Below are 17998 nucleotides of genomic sequence, written 5' to 3'. Positions count from 1 at the left end.
GGTGATGTTATCTGAGGAAACATACCATTCAATATGCAAGACATGGACAACGCATTGTAGTATCTTATCTTGTATAAAAAATTAGACAGTATGAATATATAATATAGTCATGGACAACGCATTGTAGAATCTTATCTTATATAAAAAATAGACCGTATGAATATATAATATCGTCAAATAAAAAAAAAAAAAAGAATACAGTTGTCTGTGCAAATATGCAGATACGCAGCAAAATAGTACAAATAGCAGCACGGGCTTGAAGGTTTTAAGCCCCCCCTAGTGCAAAATAGGCAAATATACTTATAGGGTCTTGTCATCTTAACATGATCCATATGGACAAAAATGACGAGTGCGAGATATTATTTGTCCAAAATGAGAAGGGGGGGAAAAGAAAAAAAAAAAGGAAGAAGAATAACCTTACTCATACCGTAATCAATAAAGTGTGAAAAAACATATTGCCTTTGAACTCTCTGGGCACTCTTGATTTCGCTGTACTTTGTTTGGGCTGTACTTCGTCTCCCTTCCAGTCTGCTGCATCGTCTGTGCCTGTGCACCATACAGGAACCTTCCAAGGCCTGTGGGCATCAAAGACACCTGAAGGAATCTTCCTTGAAGTGGAGAAGTCACTGCCCTGCATTCACAGGCACCGCAACTAAGTTGACTGGTCTGCTGATCCTGAGGTCCTCAGGACTCCGAAAGGTTCTGCAACACAGGTGGTGGTTTTTCCACAGCTCCCGAGGCCTGCCCTGCCCTCTCACCAAGTTTGAGGCCAGTATCCCTCGTGGTGGTTGCAATAAATGAACCCCTGTGCTCCGCGTCAACTTGCAGTTGCAAAGGCTTGTTGGCTTCCTTCCAAGAAGATCTTTGGGCTCCAAGTAGCCCCAACCCCGAGCTCCTCCAGTGACCAGAATTCTCTGCCACACCGCACTGTGTGCAGGGTGACCTGCATATTTTGGTGAGATGCTTGAGATCCTCTTGCTACTCCAGTGCCGCCGGCCTGTTGGTCCATTTGAGGGTCACCGTTGTTTCTTTTGGACTCCCCTGATTGCTCAGGGCCTGCCCTGACTCCCCAACTTGTGGCGAGTCCCCTGGACCATGCTGGTCCCGACATTGCACCTTTGACTTCTGCGTTGGTTGCCTTTGCCAAGGCTTGTTGGTGCTCCCGCCTTACACCGACCCTCAGCACTAGACATCCAACGTGGGACAGCTCGTGCATGGCTCCTAGTCTTCCCCAGCATCTCCTGGTCTTCACAGCTACAGAGTCAAGGTCATTATCATCTCTCCTGCAACACTCGACGGCATTAGTCTTCCAATTCTCCTGGTCCCTCCTGAGTGACATAGACCCTATCCCCTTCGCTTGCAGGTTTCTCACATCTAGAATCCCCCTTCGGATTCCACCGGACACTTTCTCCTTCTTCAGCAGCGGCACTTTCCTGAAGTCCTCCATTGGGTTCGACGGCGGTTTCCTTCACCACTTCACAACTATGCACCTGCTTCCCTGGTGTAGGTAACGTGGGTACTAGGGTATCCACTGGTGGGGTGGCTCTCCAACCTTCTCTCTTCCACGGGGTTCCTTCAGGGTCCACTAGGAAGGGTCCTTTATCGTTAAAATTCCAACTGCAATTTACACATAGAGTTGTACGAAGCGAGCAGTCGTGTTCCCACACTGCACACGCTCTCTGTGTGGTCCCTATCTACTCACCTGGGTGGATCCTTGGGTGCCCAGCACTTCTACGTCCTCTTGACCTTGTCTTTACCAGAGTCGTGGTTCTTATGCCACTTTCTTAGTACATGGTTTGGTCCCCCCTGGGGTCCACTGTGTATTCTGTGCTATTTACTGTATTTCTTTGCAAAGTATTGTGTGCATTGTGTTTATCTCCGGGTAGGAGATATCTAAACGTGTTATAGTATTATATAATAAATACTTATTTTCATAAATACCTTGTGTGGTTCTTTTCCACTTAATCTATACTATAAGATTGCATTTGGGTAAAACAAGCTGCTTTACACTCCTTCTGGACTAAGCCTGACGGCTGATCTCCATAGCTACCACTTGGAGAGCTTTCTAAGGTTGTCTAAGACCTCTTAAATGACCATAAAGGTTTTCTGGACTTGTGCAAGGTGCCCACTGACATTAGTGGACATCATATACCAGGCCAGCCACAACTAGCTAAAGAAGTGGATTAAATTAACTTTTTCTTAGCATCTGCTTAGTCATATGTCCACTTTATAAAGTGATTATTTTAGTATTTAACACTGTTATGTTTCATCTTTGGATCACATATTACTCAATTCTTGCTTTAAAAAAAATATTTTGATGCAAACAAAGTATAGTCTAAAATGTTTCTCAGCAACCTTTTAATTATGTTTGTATGTTTTACAAATTTACAGAAACTTTTTTTAGATAATCTTAAAAAGGCATTAGCTGGTCACGGTGTCAGCAGGCAACTGACGGAAAGTGCTGCTATTGCTTGTGTAAAATTGTGCAAAGCATCTACCTACATCAATTGGGAGGATCATTCTGTAATTTTTCACCTTCTGAAGTCCATGGTGAATGATCTCAAGGTAAAGTAAAGTCCTTTCTTAGATTGTGAATGCAGTAATATGTTAAATTGAAAAATGTGGGGTTTTATTTTACTGTATTTCTTAATCCAGGGATTATACCCAAGAGTTGATTTGAAAAAAATCATGAAGAAAACAATCTTAAGTGTTTTGTACTGTGGGCTATATTTTTTAAGACGTACCCAGCATACCTTAGATAACTTGGATGTACAGTGTAGCAGGGAGCTGCACTGCATGTCAGTTAACTGTAACAGCTGGTGACAATCCGAAATATGCAAGCTTTTTAAGAGAAACAGCAGAGTAAGAAATTTAATTTGGAGTGCCATATTTTTACTGCTAATAATGTGACCCCCCCCCCCCCCCTATGTTTGTGACTGAACTCTAAGGGGAGAGTAAGGAAATTCGGCACATAAGACACAGTACACCAATATTACAATGTTATACTAGTGCAGTGCTATACAGGGAAGGGATGTCATCCCTGCATCCCTTGCTATATAGGTAAATTGATCACTGTAAAATGGTTTTCAAATTGAGAAGAAGCATGAGTTTTCACCAGTGACTGCACTACATGAAGTACAATGTGTATCAGTCGACATGAGCACTGGGTGCAGTGTTCTAAAAGTGTACACATGATGACTCTGTAATGCTGATTTTAATTTAATCTTTCCAGCCCTGAGGAAGTCATAGGGTGACTTACCCTCTGACGAAACACATGTTGGCTGGCAGAGGAATCTAAATCCAATTAAAGAAAAGAATTGGAGACTATATGGACCTCTGGATTACTCATTTATGTTTATATTTTATTGCATGTGTTCGGGGACTGGTCTCAGTCAATTTACTTGTATATCGATTGATGCAGGGATGACATCCCTTCTCTGTATAGCACTGCACTAATATAACAACGGTGTAAAATTTGTTTACTGTGTCTTGTGCCCTGAATTCCTTTACTCTCCCCTTAGCGTGCAATTTATGTGTAGGAGCGGAGCACGGCGCACACACAAATAACAGCTTCAATATGACTGTCTCCAAGTGCTCATAATAAAATAACCTTGTGACCCGGGGCAAGTTCCATCTCTTAATGCATTGAAGTTAACAGCATAAAAAAAAAGAAATCAACACACTGGCACTGACGAGGAACTAAATTACTACATTGTAGTGCAAAACCATCACACTCCCCTGAGTAGATATTTACCAGTGCAGAATCCTAGGCATAATGACAGTACCTTATTTTAACTGGTAGGTGTTCCGTAATTATCCAGAGGTAGTTGGCTAAAGTGAGAAATCCATAATTAAGAAAGGTAAGGGTGGTGAGGCACTGGTAATTAGTAATCCATAGCGATATTAGAAAAGCAAAGAGGTGTAGCTTGGAGTACAGCAAATGAAGTTACATTCAGCTAGAAATTATTGAGGAACTTGTGAATAATCTGATTTATACGCATGGTTTTACATAGTTTTTTTTTTTTTTTTAACAGTTTTATTGAGCGAAAAAAAAATTGACACTGAAATACACAGCCTCACGCCTACAACCCTGGGGCCGGCGGCTTATACTTAGAAGGCACTATACACAGCTTTGTATCCAACACCCCGGAGGAAAGGCAGCGTCACATATTCAGGTTTACTGCGCCTATTACTGTACGCTGCATGTCACTTGCGCATCAGCAATCATGAACGTTTCCCAAAATTCAAAACGGAGATGTCAACATAGCTTGCTACTGTCAAGAGATCCTACATCTTGCATCAATTTGTAGCTACTAAGCCCTCAATCAGCTGCAGACTAGTGTCTTTTCCCTCCTACCAGGTCTCTCCAGCGCCATCAGGTTTCCCACCCATGCCTACCCCGCCGTTAATGTGTCATACCTGGGTCTAGACTCTGCCCTATGCCTTAAGGCGTGTGTGCGTCCGAGTTTGTGTATCGAAACTGTCCTCTATGGAGTGGGGGTGTTGGTGCTCACTCCGGGCTCTGTTGTTGTCTCACTAGGAGTGCCATCCCCTTTATTAAGCAAATATGTTGTGTTTAGCCCCCAAAAAATTCTTCGGCCTGCTCCAAGGAGGAAGCAGTTCGCTAAAGATTTCCGATTGCGTGCAACAATAAAGCAAATCGTGTGACCACTGTATTAACATTGGCAGAGGGCCCCTCATCCAGCACATTGCTACTCGACTCTTCGCCATTAGTAAGCCCATGTCCACTAGTCTGCGCAGCGCCTTAGGCAGTCGTTTAGAATATCCCAACAGTGCCATAGCTGGGTCGGGAGCAATTTCCTTGCCTACTGCGGTTCTCAGTTGGCGGAAGACCTGTTCCAATACCTAGAAACACCCGGGCAGCTCCACGCTAAGTGCATGAAATCAGCTGCTGAATAGTGACATCTAACACAAGTTGCTTTTTCCCTCAGCCCAAATCTTTGCAATCTCTCCGGTGTATAATACATTGTTGATGTTTTTGAAGTGTATAAGTCTGTTTGCCGTGTAATGATATTCGTTTCGTGTTGTTGCAGCAATAGGACCACATGGCATAGTCTATTGTCAAGTCCAGATCTCGCTGCCAGGCCAGCCTGGCCTTTGTAAACTGGTTTGCTCTGTGAGACATAGCCAGTTTGTATATGTTGTAGACGATTTTGCGAGGTGACTTAGTTTTTATTATATATGACAATTCTTTTACCTCTGGGGGTTCATTCATGTCATCCCCAAACTGTTGATGCAGTGCCCTGGGCACTCTGTGGAACTGGCAACGTTGAAGTATGGTGGGAGCTTCTGCAGTGTCCGTGGCGTCATCCCATGACTTCATAACTCCGCCTAAGAACAGGTCCCCCGCTTTAGTTATGTGTAATGCATGCAACTCCCACGTGACCCTTCCGTCTCTGCAGGGGGCCAGCCAAACCATCCATTCTATTGGCATCTCTGGGGAGTATAACAGTGCCCCCGCTTGCTGCTGCAACAGGCTATGCCATGCATGTCGCGTCAAGTTAATTGAATCCAGTATCCCCATCCTGCGATCAACCGGTTTAAAAATCGTTGCTGGGAGGGGGAGAGGCTCAGCGAAAAGCTTTTCGAGCCAGAGATACTGTGTGGCCTCCGCACCATGTATCCAACTATGAGCTTGCATGCCTTGTGTCGCTCTATAATATAACTCCAGGTCAGGCGTGCCGAGTCCTCCCATATGGTATGATAGAGTAAGCACTCGCCATTGTACACGTGCCTGTTTACCCGCCCAAGCCAGTCTTATCAATTATTTATTAAGTCTGATAAAAAAGGAACGAGGCAGCACTATTGGGATATTTACAAACAAGAACAGGAACCTGGGCAATATCACCATTTTCATAATAGAGACCCTGCCAATCAAAGACAGCGGTAATCCAATCCAGGTTTCGATGTTGTCTTCTAATTTAGCGACTGCCGTACCGTAATTTTCTTGGAACACGATCTCCGAGTCTGTGTGCAGTCTGATACCAAGGTACCTAATCGAGTCGTCGGACCACTGCAGGGGATAATCCATCTCAAATTGTGTGGTTACCGGGTTGAGCGGGAAGACTATGGATTTTGTCCAGTTGACCTTCAGACCTGATAGTGCTCCAAAGTGCACCACCACTCTGAGGACCAAGGAAAGATTGTTTTCTGGGTCCCTTACATACAGCAATGTGTCCTCGACGTACGTAGACACCACTATTTTATATAGGTAGGGAATTGGACGCATCTATGTCCGTGATATTCTCTAAGCGCACTAGCCAATGGCTCAGCAATTAAGGCGTACAGCGTCGGCGACAACTGGCATCCCTGCCTAGTTCCTTTGGATATAGCTATGGAGTCTGTGACAAGATCCCCCAGCCGGATGCGCGCTGTGGGGGTGTTGTACAACACTCCTATCAGCTGTAAGAAGACGGAGCCGAGTCCCGTTCTAGTTAGCACCTGCCGCATAAAGGGCCACTCTACCGAATCGAAGGCCTTCTCCATATCAAGCAAGATTGCCACAGCCTTATTGTTTTGTCGAACGTGTTGCATTGCTCCAAATACCGTTCGCAGATTGTAAGTGAGGTTCCTGTCTGGTATAAACTCTGCCTGTTCCGGGGCAACCAGTTTCGGGGTCAACAGAGCCAAGCGGTTGGGCAAAATTTTAGCAAACAACTTAGTGTCCACATTTAGCAACGATAGCGGCCGATAAGAGCCTCAGTCTTCAGGGGGCTTACCTGGCTTGGGGATAACCACTATAATCGCTTCCCTCATAGTTTGTGGCATCTTGCCCGTTACACATAAATCATCGAATAGCGCTGAGATGTGGGGCAGCAGCAGATCAATAAAGGCCTTATAGAAGCCGACTGTGAGGCCATCCGCTCCAGGGGCGCTAGCCGCTCTCATACCTGCCAGTGCTTTCACGATTTCGTCTTTTCAATGGGGTGCATGAGGAACTCTGTGTGTCGGAAAGGAATGGCAGTTGATATGTTCTAAATAGTCCAGGATCTCGTCGTCCATGTCCGAGGAGCGTGAAGTATACAATTCCGAATAGTATTGTCTGAACCTGTTCGCAAATATCCGCTTCTTCAGTCAGCATTTCGCCCTCTTCCGATTGGATTTCAGTAATCCGAATTTTACTGCTTTTAGCTTTTAAAATATGTGCTAGCAGAGATCCAGGCCTGTCTCCCTCACCATAGGCGCGTGCAGTGGCATATTTGCCTTGGTGTCTTACTTCACTGTCCGCCGCCTCCTTATATTCGGCTAACACATTCTTCATCACTCCTGCGTCTTCTTCACTGTCATCCGTCAACTGGCGAGACTCCAGCTCTCCCAGCTTCTGCTCCAGGGCCGCCAACCTCTGACGTATGGAGCGAAGAACCCCCCGAGTGTTTAGCCATGGCCACACCCCTAATGTTCACTTTGAAAGCCTCCCATACCGTTTGAAAGCTATCTACCGATCCAATGTTAGTAGCGAAGAATGTGTCTATAGCCTCTGCAATCTCTTCCTTGAAGAGAGGATCTAGTAACGAGTAAGGGGGGGAAACGCCATGTGAATAGTGGTATTGTTTCATTAGGCGTGGCCAGGACCAGCAGGAGTGGTGAGTGATCCGACAGAGTGCGCGGCAGAACCTGACAGGTACGGATCTGGGACATGAGAGACTTCGAAGCCAACCAGTAGTCTATGCGAGTTTGTAGGTTATAATAGGCGGAATAGTGTGTGAAACCTCCTGTATGCGGGTGCATCTCCCTCCACACATCACAAAGGTCCTTAATCATCACACTTTCTATTGTTCTGGCTGCCGCTGCCGGCCTCCTTATCGGGCCTCCTGATCTGTCTAATTCAGTGTTTCTAATCAGATTAAAATCTCCGCCCCAGAGTATTTGTGCTGTCGCATAGCTGCTTACCGTGTTAGCTAAAGTTGCAAAGAACTCCGGGCAGTCATAGTTGGGGCCATATACGTTCACTATAAGCAGATCTACCCCTCTACCCTCGCAGTTGGAAAACACAAATCGTCCGTCTACATCCGCCGTTAACTGTGTTATTGTATAAGCAGATTTGGGGTTAACACAGGTCAGTACCCCACTAGCATGTGTTGTGAAGCCCAAGGCGTTAACATTACCCAAAAGTCCCTTGCCTCGCAGCATTGGACTGTGTAGTGGAATGTGAGTCTCCTGGAGTAAGGCAACATCTATATTATGTCTTGTTAGATAATTCAGCACTTTACGTAGCTTACGATAGTCATTTAGACCTCTAACTTTCCATGTCGGTGCGCGGAGGGAGTCAATAGTTCTCGGAGCTGTGGCTCTGCTAGCCGTTGCCATCCTGCCGCTCATATCTAGTTGTGCATCCTGACACATGTAGCGTGCTTGTTTTAGATCTGCTGTGCAAAAACCTGGCTGACATCTTGAACTTCAAAAATAACATTACCCCTATCTTCCCCCCACCCACCGCAGACCACCCACAACGGTCACGCATCATCCCCTGAAACACCCGCCCGTTCCCCCCCGCCTCCCCCCCGAACTTGATTTACAGTACTGGTGTTTGTCACTCGTGGGCAGAGGTCACTCTGTGTGCAGTAAACTATTCAATGCAGGCAATCTCACATCCCAACCCCCGCACGCCGACTTGTATTACCACAGCCTCCACTATATAGCACTACTTGACTGAGAATACTAAAGCTTATTTTCGTGATCTATCCCAGTACACTGGCTAGCCTCCCGCGGCCTAATGGAGGGTCCCTGTACCCCTCATTATGACTGAGAAGGCGTCACTAGTTCCAGCCTCTGGTGTAATAACACTCCTCCTGTGTTGTCTATCGCAGCTCTGTCATGTATATGCAGGAGACCGCAGGGACCAGTCACAGCAGTGCCATCTATGTAGTCCCAGCACACCCCGAGAGAAAGTGCCTCCCTCCCTGCCTACTTGCACTGCATCATTCTTGTAATCAGCGGCCCATTGTTTTAATGCCCCCTGAACTGACCCCCCTTCCCTCCTCCCGCCATGTTCCCATGATACTTATCGGCAGAAAGCGATTAAGTAAGTCTAAGTCTTGGTCCTCAAGCTAATCTCCAGCCGCTTCGTCCAGTAGGTGTCCGTGAAGATGTGGGAGCAACCTTGTTTATTCACCCGAAGTTTAGCAGGATACAGCATGGCATAGTCTAGGCCTAGTTTGCGCATCTGTGTTTTTCATGGGAACAAATTGTCTTCGTGCCTCCTGCACACATGCGGTGAAACCCGGGTAAAGTGAAATGGCCGATCCCTCGTATGACCAATTCTGTTTTTCCCGCGCCGCCCTCAGGGCGGCATCTCTGTCCCGGTAATTTAACAGTTTAGCTATGATGGGACGTGGCGAGGCACCCGGCAACGGACGAGGCCCCAGGGAGCGATGCGCTCTCTCCACCACAAACATACTGGAGAACACACCTTCCCCCAATAGGTTTACCAATAACTTCTCTACGAAATGTTCCATGTTACCAATTGAGGCTGACTCCGGCAGACCAGTAATTCGCAGATTGCAGCGTCTTGAGCGAGCCTCCAAATCCTCAGTTTTGTCTTGCATGGCACGTATGTGCTTCCCAAGCTGCTTGTGGTCCGAGTCTAGTGTAGTGTGTGCCTCTTCCACCCTAGTAAGTCTTCTCTCAGACATGTCCCACCGCTCCGCATGTTTATCCAGACGTTCCACCATCCTGTCCATCCGGTATGAAAGAGTGTCCATTTTTTGTGCCCAGAGAGGTGATGCCACACTGCAGGCTTTTTTCCATTGATAGGAGCATGCTCCGGATGTCCGGGTCGTCCTCCGCCGGGGTTAATGTCCTATTGGCCTCATCTGTCGCGGTGTCGTGCGACTTAGAACGTTTCTGCTCAAAAGTGAGCTTGGGTTGTGTTCGGTCTGTTCTGCCCATTGTCTCCTCCGGGCGTGTCCGCTGTTTCAGGGCCCGCGCTACCGATCCCTCACGTCCTTATCTTGTTGCAGGCCAGGCAAAGGCTGTCAATCTCGGTCGTTCCTGCACTGTGCCGTCAGTGGTCAGGCTAGACCCCCCCCCCCCCCCCCCCCCCCCCCCACCCCCCCGAGTTAGCTTGTTCTATTGCTCCAGAAATAAGGTACCTTGTCCGTGTCACCAGTACTGATACCCCTGACCTTCGGACTGCACAAGTGCCAGTATCTACCCGGCCGTGCCTGCAGCCTCAAATCGTTCCTCCGGCCTCCCAACTCCTCACCAGGATTCACTGCCTGAGCTGCTGCCCGCTCGGTCTCCACAGCGCTGCTGTGGCTCTACGCTATTTAATGCCCAGCCTGGCCTGAAGTCTTTTGTAGCTGTGGTCTCTCTGCAAGTGTGGACCCCAATGTTGTTTCGCCTTGTTATAGCCGGCCTGTCTCAGCTGTGCAGCGGTCTGGGGGGATCGACAGCGCTGAATGGGAGCCTCACTCTGGGGTGCAAGATTGTTCCTCACTGCACTCTACACTCTGTGCAGTGCTTTATCAAACCGATGATCCCGCCCCCCCTCCCCTCTCCCCCGTGCACCTTCTGCCGACCTTGGGGGTCCCGGGGCCAGCGTCTCCTCACAAAATGGCGGCTCCCCTCTGTGGTTAGGCCCCTCCCTTCTTCTCCATCCGAGGCTGCCACATTCACTTCCCCAAGTCTTCTCGGCGGGCTCTCTCAAAGCCCGACGTTGCGTTGTTCAGCCGCAGCCTGTCGACGAACTCCCCGACCCCGGCAGCCGCTCACACGCCGGGGGTGGTCAAGCCGCAACCCGTGCTGGTGACAGTGCCTCCGCGGCTCGGCTCTCTCTGTGCGATGGTCCGGCGCACTCCTCAGTGCGGCTGAAGTCACCGCAGGTCAATTCGTGCCATTAGTGGGTTCGGACCCCCAAGGTTGAGCGGTCCGGTCGAATTCTGCGGTTGGACGCGACACGTAAGCTGATGCCGCTCCGCCCCCCGAGCCACTCGAACGGGGATTACAGGCCTTGTAGGTCGCCTTCTGAGCGCTGCGATTTCTCCGGGTACAAGGGGGCATGGAAGGTCAGGGTAGAATCTCCTTATAGCGGGCACACTCCGACACCTGATTTTCGGCCGGGTGGGGTTGGAGCAGCAGTGAGCTGTCAGATAGTTGAAGGATATTTCGTCGGCGTTACAGAGCTCGAGACTCAAGCAGCCATCTTGGTCTCGAGCAAGCTCCGCCCCCCCATGGTTTTACATAGTTAACAATGAAGAGGACGCTACCCGAGGAATTCTTTCTGTGCAGATATCTCATATTAAATGGACTTGTTAAGCGACATGTCAACTTATGTTGATGACCAATAAGCATGGCATTAAAGCTCCTAATGGAAGAACCTACTTCTATAATCCCCAAAGGGCTATATTTGGCTGAGGAAGATACAGTAGCTTTGTTGTTTACATTTTTATGAAGCAATCAGATTGGCATTTCGTTGATTGATGTGCAGTTAGATCCAAGGGAAGAAAGCGATCCTTCTTTGTTTCCCTTGTTCTAAAATGTAATTTGTTAAATATCAAGTTGAACCTGGGAACGGCTGAGTCCTTGTACGTCCAGGTATCAGGTAATAGGAGTAGGGTAAGTTGATATTGATAGAAATAGACTAGTGGTTTGTAGGTAAACCACACTCTATGCTAGAGACCATATTTTAAGATGGATGGGAGCCATTATACTTTTGTATGCTACACCAGCAGTTGGTAGAGAATATATTTCTCTCTAAGGCTTGTCACGCTAATGCCAGATCCCTGAAGTTCTTTCAGCTGGTACAATCTGAAATGTAAATGTGGCAAAAAGGCTCTTCTAGATACTATTAAAAATATCTCTACAAAGATCAACATCCTGATACTTGGAGCTTATAAAAATGTGGTCAAGAGCGAAAGGGAAGACTGAGTATAAAACCAGTAGCCGTGTTTTTCAATTGCAGCTATGACAAAAGATTCCTGCAAATTCTGGCTCATTGTGCTTGCAGCTAACAAAATACCAGTGCTTCCGGAACTAGTTACAAAGGAACACGTGGCTTGATTACTTCTCTGCCCTCTGTACTGAAAATTCAAAATTGCCTCTAGGTAAGAACCCAGGTTGTGTGGTAGAAAATTCGAAAGATATGGTTTCTGGTTCTTCACCTCCTTCTGTTCATGTATCATTTACTTTGGGATTTAGATAAAATACTGGCAGACCTTTAAAAAACATAAAAAGCCATAATCCAGGGCTCTTATTTAATGTGTTCTGCTAATGCTGTTACTCAGTACATTGTAGGGCTCTCCACCTGGCAAGGTACATAAATAGTCTCATGTTTTTTTCTTTATTTTTTTTATGCAATAAAGATATTTATTAAAAAAGAATGTGCTCATCCTTTGTGCACCTCCAGCCGCAGTGGTTATTATATAAAGAAACTTTATGTAATCTGTCTGGTCATACTACATACATGTGTGAAGGCTAAACTAGACGGTTTCAGTAATAGAGGCTGAATGTGAACATTTCATGGCTGTTTGCCAAATCAATTATTGAGCAAATTCAGGTTATCGATGCATAGGTTTGCAGATCACATCTTACAAGAATCTATAATGTGATTTGCCGATTTTGTTGTACCTCAGATTTAATATATATTTTTTAAACATTCTATTTATTTGTTAACCTTTAAACAACATGCTTCCATAAAAGTGTACAGTATATTCATTAGTGGAGCCTCACAAATCAGCTACATTCACAATGTACCGTTCTTCACTATTTCAAACATTTTTGTGCTAGCGTGGATGATCTAGAACCACTTACACCCTACTGGAGGGTCTCCATCATACCATCAACAAATCCCACCCTGTATACCCTCCAAGCTCCCCAGATCTTTTCTCATTTCCGTGGGCACCCTCTACTCTGGTACAGTTTGTTCCACCCTTTGACACCAATCCGAGTAATAGTCCCAGTTTTTAACAAGCATTTGCAATGCAATAGGTCTCGCATTTGACAGAGTTTAAGCTATTGACATTGTAAATGACAATGCCTTTTATTTATCTGTTTTGCTAATTAACATGAATAAAAGGTATTCTCATTTACAATGCCAATAGCTCAAACTCTTGTAATGCGAAACCTGTTCAACGAAACGGCAGACATTGTCCCCGGCTGCTTGAAAAGTGAAAGCACGCATGGCAGTTCCAAGAAAATAGTGCTTACAGACGAAAAAGATGTACCGTGTAACAACTGCAGTAAAAGGATCAGTCCTCATGGGAGGTTACAAATGAAGTCAAGGCAGTAGTAAAGAGGGACTAACAAGCCGATTAACGAATCAGAAGCCAGCGTTTATGAAGGACAGTGACACTTATGGGTGAGAGTGGGCGGGGCTTCTTTTCCATACTCCAATACAGCATGCCATAAAGCAGGGCATGCACTTCCCTGGCTCGACCTAAAAAGGTAGGTAAAGTAGGTAAAGAAGCCCCAGTCAGTTGTAGGCCATTTAACATTGATTTCTGATAGAGACTTCTAGCTGCAGATTCCTTATCCTAGAATTATCCTCGGGTGTCAGGCTGGGTCATTCTTGCCTAGTACCCCTCCGTGCTGGTAGGTGACGTCATTCGGCTCTGCGTGAGGTTGTCCGTGCTGGAAGTGAAGTGTACAGTACCTATTTAGGCATCACCCGAGCTCGCTGATGTCAGTTCTTTACTTTCCGTGCTAGTCCGTGCAGATCTGGGATGAACTATCCTTAGTCAGTTTTTTAATAACTTTTTTCAACGTTTTGTCAAAGTGTTTTTAGTTTTTTTCCCCCCTCTTAGTGTGGGCAGTAATGCCATCTAAGAAGGCTGGCTTCAAGGCCTGCGGTGCCTGTCATTGCTCGATGTCTGTGATGGACCCACACCGTGTGTGGCTTTGATGCCTCGATTGTGACCACAACCGGAAGGCCTGCACCGAATGCCATGCCACGTGCCTTGAGGAGCACTCCCTCAAGCTCCTGGCGGCTCAATGTGCGACCCAACGATCCAGATCTTGGTCAAGAGGAAGGTCCTTGGAGCGAGCGTTTAGTCCGAGATCCACGTTGCACTCGAAATCGTCTGGTCATCTGGTTAAGTCCACCAGCTCCCCCCCGCACCCCCCAAGAAGTTATCATCGAAGCATGTTGTGACTTCACCTTGTCCGTCAGCCGACGAGACTAGGGAGCATCACTTGAGGCCCGGCTCTGCGGTTGAGCCACCACATGAGCCGCCGGAGAAACCCCCACCTAATTAAAAGAATTGTATTCATCTGAAAGAGACACATTAGTGATAGATTCCTTACCATAGAATATCGCCAGGCGTCGGACTAGATCCGGAAAGCTTTCGTCGGCAGTGCCCCATGCGTGTCGATAGGCGTCGTCGTACGGCTCCGCGTGCGTCGCTGGCGTCGTATTCGCCGAGATGTCACTGTAGCTACTTAGACGCGCCCACGCGCGCTGACGTCAGTTCTTTATTTTTCCTCGCCAGCAAGCGCAGATCCGGAGAGAGCGGTACCCAGTCACTTGTTGACTAAGTATTTGTTTGTTATAATTTGTAAGTAAACTTAACCCTGGTGCATGTGGATGCCCGGTTTCAAGCTTTGCAAGGCCTGTCCACGCACAATGTCGCTGACGGTCCCGCACCGTGAGTGTCTCTTCTGCCTGGGGCGTGACCACGACACCGAGTCGTGTCCCCACTGCCGGGCCATGGCCCCGAAAACTTTGCGGGAGCGTTCCCGAAAGTGGCTGGAGGCCCGGGAGTCGGCCCTACGTCATTCCCGGTCCCGTGGGAGGTCGAGGGCCCGGTCGCAGAGCAAGCACCATCATTCAAAGTCTTCGCACTTAGAGTCAGGTAAGGCGAAGCACAAGAAGTTGAAGAAGCATCGCCGCTCTTCGTCCTCCCCTCGCCGGTCGCGGGACGCGGCTGAGGGGGCAGGTGGCACCGCCCCTGCGGCTCCAACGGAGCCTGAGCAGTTACCGTTGATTTACCCACCTTTCCCGGGTCCATCAGCAACTCCGGCCGAATTGCAAGAGTGTGTGTCTGCAATGGCACGTATCTTCGGCCCATGCGGCCCTGTCGGCATGCCTTTGGGCCCCGTGGGCCCCACTGTTCCGCGTTCCTCGACGTTGCCATCTCCGACGTTGTTGACGCCCAGAGGCCTTAATGGCTCCGGCCGTGGCTCCCCCTTCTTGCCGGTGGACCCTGGACGGCCCCGCCAACATCGACGGCGGCATCGACTTCTTTTCCGATGTCGGCACGGTGCCGGAGGGATGTCTCCCGACGCCGATGGGAGACTCTTACCCTTTTATTCACACACGTCCTCGTCCACTTGTGGAGGAAGGGGAGGACTGGGAGGGGTTTGAAGACCCTCTCGCAGCACAGTGCGAGTCTGTCCCCGACTGGGATGAGGAGGCAGAGGCCGGTGGCCCGGATTACCCTCCGGTGCCTGGTTCACCATCCCCTTCAGCTACTATGGAGGAGAGCGGTACCTATTCCAGGGTGCTACGTAGGGCGGCTGAGGCTCTTGGCCTCGAGCTCCCTACTGTGGCTGTCGGGACCAACCTACTGACTGAAGTGCTTGGACCAGCTTCTTCTACAGGACCGCTGTTGCCGTTTAATGATGCACTTACTGATGTGCTTCTGGGCACCTGGTCCCGGACCAATACAGGGGCCCCTGTGGACAAGGGTGTAGGCCAATGCCATCGCCCGGCCCCGGGTGACCCTGCCTTCCTCACCCAACACCCTACACCTGAGAGTTTGGTGGTTCAGGCCTCGATGTCCCGAGTGCGTTTCTTTCTGCTCCACCAGACAAGGAATCCAAGAAGTTGGAGCAGTTTGGCAAGAAGATTTATTCTGCCGCAAGTTCTGGACTGTGGTCTGTGAACACTGCCTGTCTCTTGGGCCGCTATTCCCATTCTGTATGGGATGCAGTTGAACAAGTGCTACCTCAGTGTCCGGAGGGGACCCGGGCAGTTAGTTCCCGAGCTCTTATGGAGGGGAGAGATGCGGCCAAATTCAGTATACGTTGTGACCTTGATACCGCTGATTTGCTGGGTAGGGCGATTTCCACAACGGTGGTGCTACGTCGTCATGCCTGTTTTTTTGGCAGATGTCCAGAATACTTTGATGGACATGCCCTTCGGTGGCACTAGCCCCTTTGGTGATAATGCGGATTCCACATTGGAGCGTTTCAAGGACTCTCGGGCCACGGCCAAGTCCTTGGGCCTTTCGGCTACGCGTACTCCTTCTGCTTCTAACTTTCGTTCCTTTCGAAGCTCCGGAAGGAGCGTACAAACACATTAATTGCAGAACAAGCCTGCGCAGCAACAGTCCCAGTGCAGCCGCGGACGTGGGGCTCACAGAGGCGGGTTATGGGGCCAACGTGCGGGTCAGTCCACCAACACCCCCGCTGCTAGTGCCTCCACACCTTCCTAGTCCGGTGTTTCAGGCCCACCAGATGCCAGTGTGGGGCAGGATTCGTCATCACCTCCCCCGCTGGCGCACCATTACATCAGAAAGATGGGTTCTGGAGATTGTTCGACGGGGCTACCCCCTCCCCACCGCATGTCGGGGGATCATTTGGCACTTCTCCAACATGAAATTACGGCCCTCTTGGCCAAGGGGGCCATCCAGCGCGTTCCGATGCCAGAAGTAGGTCGTGGTTGTTACACCCACTACTTCTTGTTTCCAAAGAAGGGCAAGGGTCTGCGTTCCATCTTAGACCTTCGGAGCGTAAATTGCTTCCTGCGGAAGGAGAAGTTCAAAATGCTCACTCTGGCTCAGATCTTGTCTGCTCTCGACCCACAAGACTGGATGGTGGCGCTGGACCTGCAGGATGCTTATTTTCATAATCCTGTCCTGCCGGCCCATCGGCGTTACCTGCGATTCGCTGTGGGTCAGGAGCATTTTCAGTTCACCGTGCTCCCCTTTGGCCTTACCAGCGCCCCTCGGGTGTTAACAAAAGTGATGGCGGTGATCGCAACTCAGCTGCACAGATCAGGGGTTTCAGTCTTACCCTATCTCGACGACTGGTTGTTCAAGGCGGGCTTGCCCCACACAGTCATCTCCCACCTCCAGACTATGGCCGACCTCCTGCATTTGCTGGGGTTTTCCATCAACGTGCCGAAGTTGCACCTGATTCCGTCCCAGAAGCTTCTCTTCATCGGAGCGGTTCTGGACACGGCGCAGCAGTTTCGGGTTTATCCTCCCGAACAGAGAGTCCAGGACATTCGGGCTATGATTCCGATTTTGAGTCCTTGTCCTGGGTTTCGGTCAAGACGACCTTGAGGCTGCTGGGACTCATGGCCTCCTGCATCCTGCTGACCAACCATGCCAGGTGGCACATGCGGGTTCTGCAGTGGTACCTGAAGTTCCAGTGGGTGCAGCATTAGGGGAACCTGTCCGACTACGTCCAGATCTCGGAGGGCACTGCACAACAATTGCAGTGGTGACTCGCGAATAAGCATTGGGTCAGCAGCAGATCCCTCTCACTTCCCCAACCGGAGCACACAGTGGTGACGGATGCGTCCCTCCTGGGATGGGGCGGTCACATGGGAGAGGCGGAGATCAGAGGCCTCTGGTCTCCGGCAGAGTCCCGGCTCCATATCAACCTTCTGGAGCTTCGGAAGATCCTTCTTGCACTGAAGGAATTCCTTCCCTCTGTCAGGGGGAAGGTAGTGCAGGTGTTCACGGACAACATCACCACCATGTGGTATTACAACAAACAGGGCGGGGTGGGGTCGTGGACCCTATGTCAGGAGGTTCTACGCCTCTGGACATGGCTGGAACGTCACGGCATTTCCTTGATGGTGCAACACCTGGCGGGTTCTTCGAACGCCAGGGCGGACGAACTCAGCCGCCGGTGTCTGATGGCGTCTTCACTCGAAGGTGGCGCAAGGTCTCTTTCAACAGTGGGGAGAGCCTTGGTTAGATCTATTCACCACAGAAGAGAACGCGCAATGTCCGCAGTTCTGCACATTGGAATTTCCAAGGCGGCACTCGCTCAGCGACGCTTTTCGTCACAAGTGGACTGTTGTACG

General features: G+C 49.0%; 1 protein-coding gene across 12 annotated transcripts in view; it reads left to right on the top strand.

Moving 5' to 3' along the window:
- The window catches only part of NF1 (neurofibromin 1), a 1956660-nt gene that overhangs the window by 447458 nt on the left and 1491204 nt on the right, over positions 1-17998 (top strand). For all 12 annotated transcript variants that reach the window (XM_085649550.1, XM_085649547.1, XM_085649544.1 and 9 more), the window contains exon 9: positions 2392-2565. In XM_085649550.1, the coding sequence (XP_085505676.1) occupies positions 2392-2565 (174 nt within the window). The remainder of the gene's footprint in view (positions 1-2391; positions 2566-17998) is intronic.

The sequence above is a fragment of the Triturus cristatus genome, chromosome 3_2 (genome assembly GCF_964204655.1).
Source record: "Triturus cristatus chromosome 3_2, aTriCri1.1, whole genome shotgun sequence".
NCBI classification, from domain to species: Eukaryota; Metazoa; Chordata; class Amphibia; order Caudata; family Salamandridae; genus Triturus; species Triturus cristatus.
The sequence above is the reverse complement of the archived record's forward strand: the minus strand, read 5'-3'. Positions and strand labels throughout refer to the sequence as shown.